General features: G+C 37.5%; 1 protein-coding gene across 7 annotated transcripts in view; it reads right to left on the bottom strand.

The window, feature by feature from the left end:
- wake (wide awake) overlaps positions 1 to 17,914 on the bottom strand; it is a 206,339-nt gene that overhangs the window by 21,215 nt on the left and 167,210 nt on the right. For 4 of the 7 annotated variants that reach the window (XM_069502511.1, XM_069502516.1, XM_069502513.1 and 1 more), the window contains one exon: positions 31 to 192. The exons of 2 other annotated variants lie outside the window; for them this stretch is intronic. In XM_069502511.1, the coding sequence (XP_069358612.1) occupies positions 31 to 192 (162 nt within the window). Of the gene's footprint in view, positions 1 to 30; positions 193 to 10,058; positions 10,128 to 17,914 lie in introns of those variants that run through there. One more of the 7 variants, XM_069502517.1, reaches the window with a different exon arrangement.

The raw sequence follows: 17,914 nt of genomic DNA, 5'->3' as shown, positions 1-17,914 counted from the left end.
ACTCAATAAACATAAGAAATAAAAAAATACCCTGCAAATGAATGTTAACTTGTGCGATTTTGTCTTGTTGCGCCCGCGCATCTTTCTGTTGCCTGCGCGTCGCCTTGTCGAGGTGCGGCGGGAGGGGCGCGCACGCACTGAGCGAAGGCAGCTCCCCGCCGCACCCGTCCAGCAGCGCGCCGTACTGGAGCTCTATAGGGGGAGGGAGGCAAATAAATAAACAAACGAAAAGAACAAAAAGTGGGTATGAAAAAAAATATAACACTATGGAATGAAATTATAAGTTTTCGTAAACAGATAATAAATAGGTGGCACCACTAGTAGAATAAATCGCGTGAACGTTATATTATTTCAGGAACTTCGAGCAAGGTAGGGGCTTAGACTAAAGAACTAACTAAGGTCGATCTAATGGCTTTCAGGAACAAAAATAGTACCTGCCGCCACACTTCAACAACCCCTTTACTTCTACATTAATTAATTGTCTTGTCATTAGGTAATGTACCTATAACAAGTGTATTAAGAAAATATTATGGAAAAAGCTAGAAAAGAAGCTTCCAAGGCTAGTATATTTGAAATAGATAAGATAACAAACCGTCCTAAAACTACTAAATCCTGAAGTTATTTGAAAGTTGGTAATTTTACAACTCAACTAAAACATTTGTTCAATAGAGCCATTATCAGAAAAGCAAGGCACTCCAATAAATTGGACTCCCAACTTCAAGTTTTAACGGCTATTCGTTCAGTTTTAACTGATAGTGCCATCAAATAAATTACACGGCTGAATTGCTCCTGAGGGCTACTTCAGTAGATAGTACATACTGGACTAATTACTGAATGAATGAGGCTTAAGAAAGTTCCATGAGCCTTTTTCGTGTTTGAATGCGCTCAACTCAAAGAGTAGGTACTGAAGGGTAGGTATAGTTAAGTTTTCAACCGATAGCTTTACAGGGTGTGACCAGAACGCAAGCAAAAACGAAGACAGGTGATAGTACTAATGATTACACAATTGATTGATTGTGTATACACACAAAAAAAAACACAAAAAATCCTATATTTTGTAAAAGTTTACAATATATTGCAAACGTTGCGTAAGTAGGCCACTCGGAGTCAATGCTGCGTCGTAGGCGGGGCATTGACCCGAGTTTTGCGCGCTACACATTGCAGGTTTGAAAGATACTAAATCACTAAAACAACAAAATGAGGCAATGAATTGTGTTTAGGTAGTATAACAATAACGCTAAGTTTTTGCTAGCGTTCTGGTTACATCCTGTATGTATGTTGAATAAGGTTTGCGAAGTAACTAGTTTCTAGTTCCTTCCACATAGGCTAGGTTTTTTCTCCCGGCAAATCAAGTACCCAGTGTACCTACCCACGGGATTTTAAAAACCTAAACACACTGAAGAAGTCGCAGGGATCATCTACTTAGGACAGAGATAACTTGCATCCCAGTGACGAATAAGCTACTATTTATCCCGGAAAATCAAGGAGTTCCCACGGGATTTTTTAAAAACCGAAACGCAGATGAAGTCGCTGGCATTATCTAGTACCTAATACATCTTCACACAATCTACAAAAATGAATCACTAAATGTGTTGCTCATCGCAAATCACGAGAACCGCTGAACCGATTTCGCTAATTCTTTTTTTATAATATTCCTTGAAGTACGAAGATGGTTCTTACGGAGAGAAAAATTTAAAAAAATTGAATCGACTGTTAGACGGAACGAAGTTCGCCAGGGCAGCTAGTAATTAATAAATAATATTATTTCTCAACGGTTTGGAGAAGAGTTGACATTTTAATTTGGGCGAAAATTGTTAATTACCTAAGAAGTAGGTATTTTACGGAAAAATACATAGGTAATATATAGACGGCGATGATACTCATTATACGCTGTACGCACATTACTTTGTGAGGTAAAATGCTGTGTATATTTTGCCCGACATTAATTTATGCATGAGATTTTGGACGGCTACCGGCTACGATGTACTTATAGTCCGCGACAGGTTGAGATGGCAATCGGGGTATGAGGCAGGGGGACGCCCGCACGTTACCCGCGCTAGCTGGCACTGGGTTAGCGCGGAGGCTGTGCGGGTGTGCGGGGCGTTCCCTTCCCGGTTGATATCTCGACCTGTTGCGTATTAAACCTTCGTCAAATTACACACCCGATGTCATAACATTTCATTAGAGTAGCTGACCCGTGTGAATTGTAATCAAATTGATAAGATTAAAATACGCTGCGAACTCCAAATGCATCCAATATTGGGGTTCATTGAAACGGAATGTTAGATAAACAGATTTACTCTCACATTTAAGAGAAGCTTCCCTATCTAACTACGTCTGTATGGAAAGCGCTGGGCAGCATCCCCGCGCTTTCCATACATACGTAGTTTGGATCTCGTGGATATATTCTTGTGTATAGCTATCGGTATCTGAAGTTTTCTAAGTTTACTAAAAATGTGTGGTTTCAAAGTTTAACATCTAATAATGTAATTATAAATGCCAAAGTGCGTCTGTCTGTCTGCTAGCTTATCACGACCCATTAGTTTAACTGATTTTGACGAAATTTGGTACAGAGATAGCTTGCATCCCGGGAAAGGACATAGGCTACGTTTTATCCCGGAAAATCACAGAGTTCCCACGGGATTTTTAAAAACCGAAACTCATACGGACGAAGTCATCTCCTAGTTGTACATAATGCCTAGTTTGTTCTCGTGTTCCTTGACCTCGATATGACAAGCTAAACGTTACCCACGTTCAGTTCAACAGTTAACATGGGATCACGTTTAACTGAGCCAACTGACTGTGACGATCTACGAGGCCAAATGATTGTATGATAATAATGTTATAATGATGTGTTTTTATCATAATTATCGCAACATTATTTGACAACATCTCTGACGTAGTGGTGTGAATATTTGCTTCCCGCAAAAGGTTCCGGGTTAGGCCAGTTCAGTAGGCAAATTAACTTTTGATATCAAATCAAATTAGTACCCAATAGTGAATCAACTTTTGATATTAATTTATTTTGAACCGTTTTAAGGTTCGCTGGTACTGAATTCTCTCAAAGTAGAGAGTATAGGTACCCTAGATAGTTCTATAGTCGATACCTGCTCTTTTTATTAGGTCAAAGGCCTGTATTGAGACTTTTCAAAGTCAAAGTCAAATAAATCATTTACTTATTGAAATTGGATTTCAGTTAAATAAAAATAAGTAAAAACCGGCCAAGTGCGAGTCGGACTCGCGCACGAAGGGTTCCGTGCCATTGTAAAAATCAAGTTTGTTGTATGGGAGCCCCCTTTAATATTTTTTTATTCTATTTTTTTAGTATTTGTTGTTATAGCGGCAACAGAAATACATCATCTGTAAAAATTTCAACTGTCTAACTATCACGGCTTATGATATACAGCCTGGTGACAGACAGACGGACGGACAGCTGAGTCTTAGTAATAGGGTCCTGTTTTACCCTTTGGGTACGGAAAAATGACATTTTAATGTAAGCCTGTCCGTTTGTCCGAATGTGACTTGGACTTTTTCATATTTAGGCACTACTAGTTAAATTCAAAACTATCATTTGAGAATTGAGGCTCGGAAAAAACAACTGATCGAACATTTACAAAAACAAAAAAACTAAATGAATATGTTAATGTGACCTCTTCCCTACAAACTAGTATTGTCAACCGTATAAGTGTTCTACTGTCCTACAATTTTTTTTACTACCTACCTACATAATTATGTATTTTTAACATTAATGTTAGATATTAAGTAAAAGATTGTGACACTTAAATACCTACCATTGTGATTAATGTAAACAGTTGTAATTCTCGATATTTAAGTGAACTATTGTGTTCTTTATTGAGAAAAATAAATGTCTTTAAACCGAATCAGATCGTAAAACTGTGGCCCAATTCTCAAATATAGTTACCTATGTTTTTTTTTTTTTTTTTTTTTTTTTTTTTATTTGGGACAGTAAACAATTGCATATTAAAAGTTAAAACTAGGTACGACTTAAATCTAACAAAATTGATAAATATGTAATCCACTACACTATCCACAGCTTACTACAAACAACTAGGGCGACACAACATTAACAAACATATACAATACATACATATATATAATAATATAAAAATACAAGCAAACGACTAAACTATACATAAAAATTTAAACAACTAATCGCGCTAATAAAAAAAAAAAAAAGTCTTATTTACAAAATAAGGGAGACATTCAATACAAAAATACATAATCATAACACTGTTCTACATAAGTGAATTGAAAAATTTTTAATCGTTTATTGTTTCTTTTTTCAGAACATCAATAATAGCCTTTTTATATCTACCTTCAGACAGGGCAAAAATGTCTACTTCGTCGAAGTTTTTGTTATAAGTGTCCACAAGTCGACGATGTTTAGATTATTCATTTCCCAATAATAAACACTACATCAACATAATGGCAAACATTTAGTTTTCAATATATCTACAATGAATGGCACACAATAGTCTATTAAATGTCGGCGGGTGGAAACGTGTTATAGAATTCGATGATTGATGACCGGTCATAGGTACACGATTCATACAAACGATTGCTAAACCTACTCTTAGCAATAACAAGCCTTAAAAATAAAATATCGATAGATCCCATTCCTTCCATACTAATCCATTCTAATCACTACCCATATTATAAATCCGAAAGTGTGTTTGTTGGTTTATTGGTTTGTAGGTTTGTACTTCATTGACGTCGCAACGGAGCTACAGATTAACGTGATTTCTTGCATGGGTATAGAATATAGATCTACCCATATTATAAATCCAAAAGTGTGGTTGTTTGTTTGTACTTCAATGACGTCGCGACGGAGAATGGGTAGGTATAGTTAAAGACTTGGAGAGTGACATAGGCTTCTTTTTATTTTTCTGGAATTTTTGAGTTTTCTGGGATAAAATGAAGTCAATGTGTTAGTTCAGGGTTACCGTGTAGTCTATCGTTCGTAAAGAAACCAGTCCTCGAGTCGGAAGGCGCACCTTTGTGTTCCTGGTGCGCCTCAGACGGTGTGTAGGGACTTCATTGGTCCCCTGAGGTGGGTCCTCAGCAGGCGCCGCTGGCTGGGTTGCGCGAACGTGTTTGGCCCCGTAGCCCAGCCACCAGGCGATGCGTGGAACATCGTGGGGTTTTAGTCGGTAAGAGTCCGACATAACCTCCGCACCTCCCCGGGTGCGGTGGCATCCATGAGGATTTCCCCACGGAAAAAAAAAAACTACACACGTGAGTAAAGCCGGGACAGATATTATTTAGAATTGATAAATATTAGTTGAAATTGTATTAACTGTAGTCAAGGTAGGTATTTTGAATATTATGTATGAAGATTGTAGTCCAAAATACCAGCTAGTCAATTAATTATAAGTAGAAAAACCGTGATTTTATACGTTCGAAACCCCGACAGAAGCGAAGCTGTATTCTGTTCCGCTCACTCACATGGACGTTTCATCACAAAATTTATTCGTTTGCAGTATCACTTTATAGGGTTCCGTACCTCAAAATGAAAAACAGAACCCTTAAAGGATCACTTTGTTGTCTGTCTATCTGTCAAGAAACCTACAGGGTACTTCCCGTTGACCTATAGAATCATGAAATTTGGCAGGTAGGTAGGTCTTATAGCAGACATTAAAGGAACAATCTGAAAACCGTGAATTTAGGATTACATCACACAAAAATAAATTAATTGTGGTCATGAACTAACAATTAGTATTTTCAATTTTCGAAGTAAGGTAACTATATCAAGTAGGCATGTGGCTTGTCATATGAAAGGGCTCTACTTGTGCATTCTAAAACAGATTTTTATTTATTTTTATGCATCATAGTTTTTGAATTATCGTGCAAAATGTCGAAAAAATACGACTGTAGTACGGAACCCTTGGTGCGCGAGCCTGACTCGCACTTGTTGCTATAGGTCCCCATCTTAAAAAAGTTTCGCTTCAAAGTATTGCGCAAGATTTACCTTAAGGCCTTATTAAATGTATGACTATTAATTTTCAAACTGAATGTCCGAAGGCTGTTGCAAAGCCTCGGTTCGACCGTTCAATAGCCTTATTCGGCATCACGCGATACATTATTGTTAAGATCCAAGGCTCACCCTTTAGAAATTGACAAGTGATAGATTTATCCGCTATTGCAAATGCTTGGGTGCCGCGTAATCTGGTCCATTTGAATTTGATGTAATTTATGGGTCCTAAAGGTTCATAAATATTGAATCCGCCGCAACTGAACTAAATTGACAAGCCTAGTAATGATTACGAATAAGGCACTTGTCCTACCACCGACGATTAGCGAGAAATGAGTTTGCGAGTGTGTAATATTGGGATAATTTTGTGGCTGGGCTATGAACGAGTGTGCTAGTTTGACACGCGATTACTAGTAGGTACCTATCCGTCGGATAGGTGTACAGTACGCGGCAGAAAGTAATGTACATCGGCCATTATAATGACATTTCGGCTTTGTAGAGCGTTGTCTCTGTCACTCATACCATTCAAATCTGCTATCTCCTTCTAAAGGACGATGCATTACTTTCTGCCGCGTACTATTCGAGATATACATTTAATTCTTGTCGCTGAAGAGAGGATTCTTCAACAAGTTTTAGGAAAAAACTTTTTTAGGCAATTAAGTCCCAGCGCCGACGAGGAAGCGACAAGCGTCTGTTAATTGTCACTTCGTTGCGGCTGGCGTGAGCAGAGGCGTCTTTACCTATGGTGCAGGGTGTGCGGCGCACACGGGCGCCGGGTCTTTAAGGGGGCGCCGAGCGCCCTCTAATGCGACACCTCCAAAGATACGTCGATGCCGGCGCTCTCAAAGACCCTGCGCTCGTGTTATGGCCGACGCCGTCATCATTTAAAATTGCATCCGAATTTCCGTTTGAAAATATAACTGTTAGTATTCCATTTTAACCCTGCTCCTACTAGACTAGAGGGCGCCAGGGTACTGGTTGCACACGGGCGCCACAAGGGCTAGAGACGCCTCTGGGCGTGAGTGAAGGACAATCCAACAAACACACTTTCTAATAGGCTATAGATATATATGCTTAAAAATTCCATGGGAACTCTATGATTTTTCGAAATAAAATGCAGCCTATACGTTAATCCAGGGTATAATCTATATCCATTCCAAACAAGCAAATCCATCTACTAGTTTTTGCATGAAAGAGTAACAAACATAACAACATATGCATACAAACCTAAGTGTCAATTACCAAGAAAATAAAAGATAATAAAATAGGGCATATATGTTACGTTAAAATACTTACAGTTACACATAATAAGGCAGAAAATATTCCTTTGTGTTGCCATACTCATGCTTTGTTGGTTAATTGGGCAATATTTGTTTTTGTAAGTGACGTAAGGCGCATTTTAGCACAATTACGTACGACAATCGCTTGCATTATTTCATCACGTTCATTAATTATTTTTTACTAATTACCTAATAAGGGAAATAAAGAACAATGGTGTGCAATGTAAAGATACCAATTCTGTTCATAACAAGGCTGATAAAAATCATGATCAACCCATCGCCGGCTCACTACAGAGCACGGGTCTCCTCTCAGAGTGAGAAGGGTTAGGCCCTAGTCTACGCTGGCCATATGCGGATTGGTAAACTTCACACATCTTTGAGAACATTATGCAGAACTCTCAGACATGCAGGTTTCCTCACGATGTTTTCCTTCACCGTTAAAGTAAGTGATATTTTATTACTTAAAACGCACATAACTCCGAAAAGTTAGCGGTGCGTGCCCGGGATCGAACCCCCGACCTCCAATTAGAAATCGGACGTCCTTACCACTAGGCTATCACAGCTCTATTAATACTGGAAGCTTTTTGGAACAATCAAACTTCTATCCGATAGTTTTAACAGGGATTTTGTCCGATAGTTTTAAAAGTTCCTAACCAATCTACAAACCTGCAACGGCTACGGAATCAACAATAATGTTGCGTGTCACTAGAAGTACCTATGTACTTACATACCGATGATTTAGTAGTAGGCCAAGGTTTAGAATCAAAAATGCATAGCATGCCGGTACAGTAATTTTTTTTTTATAAAAGAATATTAGCAATGTTAAATGACCAATATTCCCCTTTCCTCTCCAACTAAGCGTCAGGCTTGTGCTAGGAGTGGGTACGACAATAGTGCAACGGGCGGGGTCTGAACCGTCGACCTTTCGGTTTTCAGTCCACTCCTTTACCGGTTGAGCTATTGAGGCTCTAAATAAAAAAATAAAAAAAAATAAACTTTTAATCAACTTAGCTCAACCGGTAAAGGAGTGGACTGAAAACCGAAAGGTCGACGGTACAAACCCCGCCCGTTGCACTATTGTCGTACCTACTCCCAGCACAAGCTTGACGCTTAGTTGGAGAGGAAAGGGGAATATTAGTCATTTAACATGGCTAATATTCTTTTTAAAAAACAAAAAAAAACTAAAACTTATATCAACTTTCCTCTATTGCGAAAATATTGCAGTAGTCCTTAGATAGGTATTGCGATTGGTACTCGAAACAACAAAACAAGTTATTGTTCGAGCAACATACCGTGCGTCGACACATCGCGTGGGCGATTAGCGATTACTCAATTACATGTCCAAGTAAAAACAGTTTGAAAGTAACAGTGATGTATGGTTCTGTATGCTTAGTACAAGGTTTTACGTCTCACCAACGCTGCTAGAACTCGAGGGTCGAAACGCAATAACGTCAAAGTGAAATGGACCTAAAGAGCCTTTGAATTAAAGTCGAAAATGCAATACCACTGATTTTAAATTCGCAACGTTTCCGCTTGGAGCTCTGGCTGTAGATGCCCTACCGCGGTTGTTTGACAGCTACAATGTCACGATCGCAATCATCTCTTGATTGGTTAATGCTCGCTCACTATTGGCCACAATGCATTGTTGCAACAAGAATCGCACAAATTCAGCCAATCAGAACAATTGAGATTGTAATAATGATTGATGCAGGTTTTAGACTATCGCCCTACAGGTTAGGATCTAACTGGGCGATTTCGTAAAACCTGCATCAATCATTATTACTATCTGAATTCTTGTGATTGGCTGAATTTTTGCTATTCTTGTTGCAACAAAGCATTGTAGCCAATAGGGAGCAAGCGTTAACTTATCAGAAGGGATTGCGATCGTGACATTGTAGCTGGCATTCTACCGCAATCGCGCAGCAGTTTACTAAAACGCTGAAGTATTTCGACACTCGAATACTATCAACGTTGGTGAGACATAAAACCTAGTACTAAGCATAAAGATCGATGTAGCGGAAATAGTACGGGTACAGTCCGGCGAGGCCGTTGCGCGGAACGCTACATGAGATCTACAAAATCGGACATGCACTCTACAAATCGGAAGTCAATTGACAGGTTATATATAAGTCCCGCAAATTGCTATTGCGCTGGAACCATGTCTCATTAACATCGAAATGACGTCATTTTGACGTCAGCCGAAAAAAAAACAGCTCGAAACTTCAGTCTAGTGCTGGCGTCACTAAAATGGCGGCCAGGCGCACTAGCAATTTGCGGGACTTAAACCTACGATTAGTGTGGTAGATACATATTTAAAATAAGCATCAAATAATAACATTCTTACATTAAACTAGCTTATAAACGCGTCTTTATCCGCGTGGACTACACAAATTATTGCAAACCCCTATTTTAGTTGAATTTTCAAAATTCCTTTCTTAGAGGATGTCTACGTCATACCTAATAGCTATCTGCATGCCAAATTTCAGCCCGATCCGTCCAGTAGTTTGAGCTGTGCGTTCATAGATCAGTCAGTCAGCTTTCCTTTTATATACTTACTAGCTTATTCCCGCGACTTCGTCCGCGTGGACTTCACAAATTTCGAACCCCTATTTTACCCCCTTAGGGGTTGAATTTTCAAAAATCCTTTCTTAGCGGATGTCTACGTCATAATAGCTATCTGCATGCCAAATTTCAGCCCGATCCGTCCCGTAGTTTGAGCTGTGCGTTGATAGATCATTCAGTCAGTCACCTTTTCGTTTTATATATTTAGAAGACTTATGACTTACTGAATTTGCCATTTAAAAGAACACTGTTGCAATTAGACCACTCAACCACCACCTTCATCACGTCATATACGTCACCACACTATTCAGATATCACTAGATACACAAACTATATTAACACCTCATTGACACTTAATTCGAAATGGAACTCTATCACGCATAGATACTGTCTGAAAAATGCAACTGTGTCAAAGTGCATCAAAACTCAATAGAAGATTACACTCATTGGCACTTTTAATTCGAAAATCGAACAGCATTATCACTCATAAGACAGTGTTAAAAATGCAACCGATACTTCAAACTGCATACAACACAATAGACAATTTTGAAATTTGAAAATAGAACTGACTAATCGAATAAAAGGAAAGAAAGTCGAACCACGTTGACACTCATTTGTTGAACCTTAATGTTATTCGAAAATATTAATATTAAATTTGAAAATGGAACTGACCAAAGAAGTCACTCCATTTCAGTAGCATTGTTGTAACTGAGTGTTCGCACGGTTAGGGAGGCTGTTGCATCTGCTAAGCATCTATGTCATCATGGCATAACTAGTGTGCGAAAGTTGACTATGTATGGGTATGTAATAATGGCCTATTCATATTAGTCCAGTACCATGCAAGCGAGCTAAAGGTAAGCACAGATTAAAGCCACAGAGTAGATAACTATACGCAGCCTGCGCAACAAGAGCAGTAGCCTACTCGTAAAACTAAATGAATATTTTAGAACTGCAAATTCAAAGTACTGAGGCTCACGTACTAATCTTACTCCCTCTAATCCTCCCTCCATCTAAGTATAGTGCACGCAAACCAAGTAGTCCAATCTGAACACGAGGTGTTTGACTGCGCTTTGTACTCAAACAGATAGATATCTGCTGGACTTGTAATACTGCGCAAACCACCATGTTGTAACTTTAGATTGGACTACTTCTAACAGTGTTTTAATACCAGAACAATGTAGTTGTACTGAATATAGTCTAATTGAACCCGTAAATTAATTTGTGTGCAATATTGCTACTGGAATAATATGAACGGCGCTAGAACATCGTTATAATAATACCAGTACAATGTACTGAATTCAGTACATAATTGTAACTCAGTCATCCCATCTGATTGGTCTGCAAAGGACATGGAATCACTACACATATTATAAATGCGAAAGTGTGTATGTTCGTTGGTTTATTGGATTGTTGGTTTGCTGGTTTGTCCTTCAATCACGTCGCAACGGATCGATGTGATTTTGTGCATGGGAATAGTTAAAGACCTGGAGAATGACATAGGCTAATTTTTATCCCGAAAAATCAAAGAGTTCCAGTGATTAGAATAATGTGAGCCGGCCTTAATATAGGAAGCCTTAAGTGCAAGTTCAATTAACCTACCTATAAAGTACCTTCTATCTAATTTCCTTTGCAGTAAAATCTTCTTTACAGCAGTGTAAAGAAGTATTTAAATAGGTGTAGGTGTATTTTCACCAAGCTCGTTAAATTGCTGATGTGTTATCTTTACAAAACTTTTTTCTTGAATTCATTTTTAGGGTTCCGTACACTAAGAGTGCCAACGGGATCCTATAACTAGGTCGCGTTGGAAGTTGGAACCCTGCGGGTTCGGCGGAATCCCAAAAAAGATGTTGCGACTCAAATCTAACTCTACTCTGTAGGAAATGAATTTATTTACTTACCTATTTCATGTAGGACAACTTTTGCTAGATTATGTCAAGACTCTACCAACTCTTTAGTATATAAGATAATTTATAAGTTTAGGTTAAAATAAAATTACTTATTAGTCATAATTAATTAGGCTAGATCGTAATACAATTGAGTAGCTAATCGGCACTCAACAATAAGGAAAAAAAAAGACTACCAACTGTGTTTTTTTAGGGTTCGGTACCTCAAAAGGGAAAACGGAACCCTTATAGGGTTCGCTTTGTTGTCTGTCTGTCTGTTTGTCAAGAAACCTACAGGGTACATCTCGTTAACCTAGGATCATGAAATTTAGCAGGTAGGTAGGTCTTATAGCAGACATAAGGGGGAAAATCTGGAAACCGTGAATTTGTGGTTAAAGCACACAAAAAAAAATTAAATTGTGGTCCTGAACTAATAATTAGTATTTTCAATTTTCGAAGTAAGATAACTAAATCAAGTATAATATATATGAAAGGGAACCTGTGCAGTGTGCATTCTAATACAGATTGTATTTATTTGTATGCGTCATAGTTTTGAATTATCGTGCAAAATGTCCAAAAAATACGACTGTAGTACGGAACCCTCAAACTGACTCGCACTTGGCCGGTTTTTCTTTTAAATTCACATTAATAGATCCAGTTTAATTCAAATAGATATTTTATTGTCCTACTTAATTGGTAATTAAGTGACGGATTATGTAAGTGGATAAGTAATGTGTAAGTTCGATAGATTTGTGCTGTGGGAGTATTACTAGATTACTGGTGACTCTGTCAGATGGGCATTACGTAATAATATGGTATTCTATTTTCTTGAATATGGAGATATGCTTTCTTGAATATGGAGACAGGCTTTTACTTTATGGGTCCCTCAGTGAAATAAATTAGTTATTTAACTTTCTACTTTGACACCGGATATTACAACTATAGTACGTGATATCAACTCATAACAGCTTCCGGTGATAGATTTAGGTTAGACTTATTAGCTAATCCTTTTGTACAGTAATGCGTAAAATAAATAGGAAGCATCATGAAAGCATTCGATCATCATCATTTTCATCATCAACTCATTCCCGACTCGCTAATGAGCACGGGTCTCCTCTCAGAATAAGAAAGGTCTTGCCATAGTCTACCACATTGACCAAGTGCGGATTGGCAAACTTCACACACCTTTGAGAATAGTATGGAAAACTTTCAGGCATTTATGTAGGTTTTCTAACGATATTTTCCTTCACCGTTAAAGCAATATAAATACCTATTTTAATAGCTTAAAACGTACACAACTCCCAAAAGTTAGAGGTGCGTGCCCGGGATCGAATCCATACCCCGAATTATATGAGGCGAACTTAATCACTAAAGCTTTAACCTATTACCACTTCGCTTATTATTAAACACTAGCTGATTTCCGCGACTTCGTCCGCGTGGAATTAGGTTTTTTAAAAATCCCTTGAGAACTTCCACTTAGTCACTCTCGAGGTTTCTATATTCACTATCTATACCCATGCAAAAAATCACGTCAATCCGTTGCACCGTTGCGACGTGATTGAAGGACAAACCAACAAGCATCGGCGGTTCCTCTAGTGCTGCAAAGGTAATCACTTAACATCAGGTGACCCGCCTGCACGTATGCTCGCTATACCTATTAAAAAAAAAAGCAAACACACTTTCGCATTTATAATAAAGGTACTGATTACGTACACTTACTTATTTTGGGAAAACAGCTAGATGGCCGAAAAAAATAGTATAAGTAGATTCATTTAAAAAGCGTTCCAAAATAAATAAAAGATAAGAAAAATACCGAGCTAACAATAATCTATATTCTAGCAGCGCAATGCGCCTGAGGCTTTAATCTACGGGTAGTGCCTGGAAATCAGCGCCGCAGTATCGAATTACTGCACAGTATACTGCGGTAGTTGAGACTAGGTCTTGCCCGTGGATTGCAACGCGCATAAAATTTGACTCGTGCACTTGAGTTACACAGTTACAATAAAAGATCTTAGTCTTACATTGGTACTGATTCTGAGCACAACTAAATTTTAGAGTATTCGCATTCTCTTCTTACTATAAAAAGGACAGACATAGCTTGACTTCAATTGAATATAATTAGCTAGCTTAAATTAAATTTAGAGCTGTCAAACCTCGTGACTTTAGCTGCTAGTCGCGAGCCTATTGTTTAAATTTGTAGAGCGCACTAAAATTTAGAGTCTTGTCCATTTTTAGCATTATTAAAAAGAAAAAGATGCAGATACTCAAAATTTACTTTAGAGAAAGACAACAGAATCGGCGCCATTATCTTATTATTATTCTCTTCAAATAAAGGTATTTACTTTGATACGAAAAGTGTTTTCACACTAATCTGAGTAAAGCCTAGACGACTAGTCTCGATTGTATGTGTTTCTTTTTTATACATATTTTATTTCGCAATCTAATCTTTAGATATTTTTATTGACTACAACCACGAGTGTATGCCTGTCTATGAATTTTAACGTGAAAAAAATTCTATGGTAGGTATACTTCGCTCCTGAAAGAGCAGGGAGCCGCTGGATTCAGGCGGCGGCGCCGACGCAAGACCGTGGCGTGTAGAAGTCCCTAGAAGAAACCTATGCCCAGCTGTGGACTTCCATTGATAATGATGATATCCATCAATATCTATTGAAAATCAAATTGCAACATACAACCAACCGCGTATTGCGACTTTATTTTAAACTATGTATTTAGAGAACAGATAGCAAAGAAAAGAAGCTGTTAAGCCACAAATCACTACATATTATTTTATTTTATAATTTATTGGTGTTTTAATTGCGTCCTAGGTCCTAAAGCTTATAGTTTCTTGTGTACCTCCCACATCATTTTCTAAATAAAGTACCTACATCCATACAAATCATAGAAACCGCGTTTCTAACAAAATACTTGTTATTCGAAAATAAAAGTCACAAACTCACGACACGTGACTAAGCCAATTACTTAAATCCTTAAGCCGCAACAGGCTCATGATTGGTTCGTACTGTATGTCATGGGATACTGGACGTTTCCGTGATTGACCGACTCAAAGTGACAGTTACGAAGTTGTCAACGATTTAGATAAATGAAACAATAGAGTAGGTATATAATATGCACCGCTCATCACAGTAGAGATTTCGTTATGCTATAATGAAGTAAGTTTACGGAATATTTCTATGCTTTATCGTTCACTGCATCCCAAATAATCGTTCCTACACGATCAGATAAAAAACGTAATTCAAGAAAAGAGTGAAGGTGGGTACTCACAATACAAGAAAGACTCTTTCACCGCGAACCGTGGGAGCAATCTCTATACAAAAATCAAGTTAGGTACCTCCCATTATGCGATTGCAAATTGCTATTGCTGGTATAGTTGAATGAGGTTTTATTTTGTATTCTTGATAATATTCTTTTATACAGTTTTTATTTGGATGTTTGTTGCCATTGTTCATTTGTGTTTATTGCCTTTAGTGAGGCTTCCGATGGGATTAATTTTTTTATTGTTTATGCTTGACTGCCATCTCACTTGATAAAAATTTTATAGCTCATTTAAACAATAATTGACTACTTATTCGCTTGTGATGGGAATGCGAGTAGATAGGTAGGTATACCTACCAATCTTAATGCATAACCAAATAACGTAATTTTAGATTGATTACTAGCTGATGCCCGCGACTCCATCCGCGTGGAATTAGGTTTTTTAAAAATCTCGCGGGAGCCTTTTGATTTTCCGGTATAAAAAATAGCCTTTATATTATAGTCTTTATCCGCACCCATGCAAAAAATCAAGCCAGTCCATTGCACTGTTGCGACGTGATTAAACGACAAACCAATAAACAAATACACTTTCGCATTTATAATAAGAAAATGTGTTAAAAATCTTGAAGCACTTATTCTATGGTGCCTTTGGGTTTGTAATTTCTAATGATTGGGCGGAATTTATCTGAAATTCCGTTCTTAAAAATATATTGAATGACGTTTATTATCCTTTGTTACAGTAGGAACACAAGTTTTGATGAAAGTTTTAGCAGCAAGTTATTAAAGTCTGTAAGATACGTTTAAATTTTATATCAATCAGCTTATTTGTGATTTTATAAATTTAAATACATTTTGGTTTTCCAGGATACAAAGTAGCCTTTCAACTATCTCTATGCCAAAAATCAAGTCGATTGGTTGCTTAGTTAGGTCGTGAAGGCAGGACCAACAAACAAACACACTTTCACATTTGTAATATTAGTGTAGATGTACTTATGATACTCGTTTAGTATTCAATCAAAATAAATAGTAGGTATAACAATTTTATAATAGTGAGAAAAATTAAAACGATCTACACACCAAAACTGGCGGATTAGCACGGCAGCTTTTAGTGTGTGAGCGCTTTAACTTGCTTTTAATTAAAGCTGCTTTTGTTGAATATTAATTTATAGGCGATAAAAAACGCTTATTCTTGATGGCAACTTTTTAAAGTGTTTTCTTTCAACTGAACTCTATTAAAACACAAAGGTTTAATATAATCTAAAGGTTAAAAGTTTAATATCTAAAATAAAGGTTTAATATCTCTAAAGTACTTACTTACTTAATAAAATAAATTGAACAAAAGGCTGAAAAAGGTTTTTTTTCTTTGTTATAATCAACAATCAAGGAAAGAGCATTCAACCTTTTGGGAGTAATAAATAAAATTTCCTTGAATTTTTTTTTCGTCTTCAATTACTCTTTTGGGATAACCAGAGATTGAAGACTATTCAGCCTAGCATAATATATAGTAGTAGAGAGAGAGAGCCCGGGACGGCCAGACCTTCGTTATTTTATAAAAGCTGAAAGTTTATCTGCGTATTGTCCCCAACACAGGGAGGGACTATGAAGTTTGGATTATAGTGGCTTTGGGAGATAACAGGTAACAAAGACGTAAAAATCTTTCGTGAAAGTCCAAACTTCATAGTCGCTGATCGTTCCTCCCTGTGCTGGGGACAATACGCAGATAAACTTTCAGCATTTATAAAATAACGAAGGTCTGGCCCTCGCGAGTTCTTAGTATATAGGCACTTATCTATATTACGAAATATATAAAAGGAAAACTGACTGACTGATCTATCAACGCACAGCTCAAACTACTGGATGGATCGGGCTAAAAGGCATGTAGATCGCTATCATGACGAAGGCATCTGCTAAGAAAGGATTCTTTAAAAATTAAACCCCTAGGGGTTTGAAATTTGTGTAGTCCACGCGGACGAAGTCACGAGCATAAGCTAGTTACCAAATAAAGTAAGTACCTACTTGTAGGTAGAACTTGTTTGTTAAATAAACAAACCTGATCCGATCAATCATTATAATGCTCTTTAATTACTTTCTTTATGCAACTTATAAGTCAATTCGGCGAAGGAATGTTATTATTATGCCGAGAAACATAACCCAGCGTCACAATTCACGCAATTTTATTGCCCTAGTTGAGCGTTAATATCTCAAAATTAAGGAAACAACATAATAAACTACTCATAGGTATTACGACTTATGAAACGTGGACTAATTATATTGTATCATCGTTCAACTTCTTTATTACCATAAACTCAATACAATACGGTGATCGCATACAAACAAAATGGCACCGACTCAGTGGTGCTTTAGCACCAATGCAACCTCAAAGATGTCTGGATTTGGAACGGGTCGTCCATTAGTATGTAAGAAGTGGCGTTGATTTATTAGGTTCCAAAACCGTGAAATTTTTTTTTCGCTTGGCCATATCTTGTCATTTATATCGATGGGTGATCGCAATCCTTGTTTGCTTTTCAGGGTTCTGTACCCGCGAAGGGTGCGAACGGGACCGTATCGCTCAGCCTCCGTTGTTCGTCCATCTGTCGTCAGCACGATGTACCTACCTATCTCATGAACCGTAATAGTATTTATATTGCCACTATCACAATAAAAATAAAAAATTTATTAAAAAAAAAAAACCAAGATAGCAAATTTCAAAATGGCCGCCATGCAAATTAAAAAATAATAAAAAGTAGGTTAAAAATAATAATAAAATAGTATGGCATCCTTCGTGTGCAAGTCCGACTCGCAGTTGACCTGTTTTTTATTTTTCCTTATGGTCGTCGTATACCGAGATTAAGTAATTTTCGACTGGGTCTATTTGGGGATTTGTAACTTTTAAATTGGCTTCTGGTATAAGGCGTCAATTTAGA

This window comes from Maniola hyperantus, chromosome 13 (genome assembly GCF_902806685.2).
Source record: "Maniola hyperantus chromosome 13, iAphHyp1.2, whole genome shotgun sequence".
In the NCBI taxonomy this organism is placed as follows: Eukaryota; Metazoa; Arthropoda; class Insecta; order Lepidoptera; family Nymphalidae; genus Maniola; species Maniola hyperantus.
This window is presented reverse-complemented; position numbering and strand designations above follow the sequence as displayed.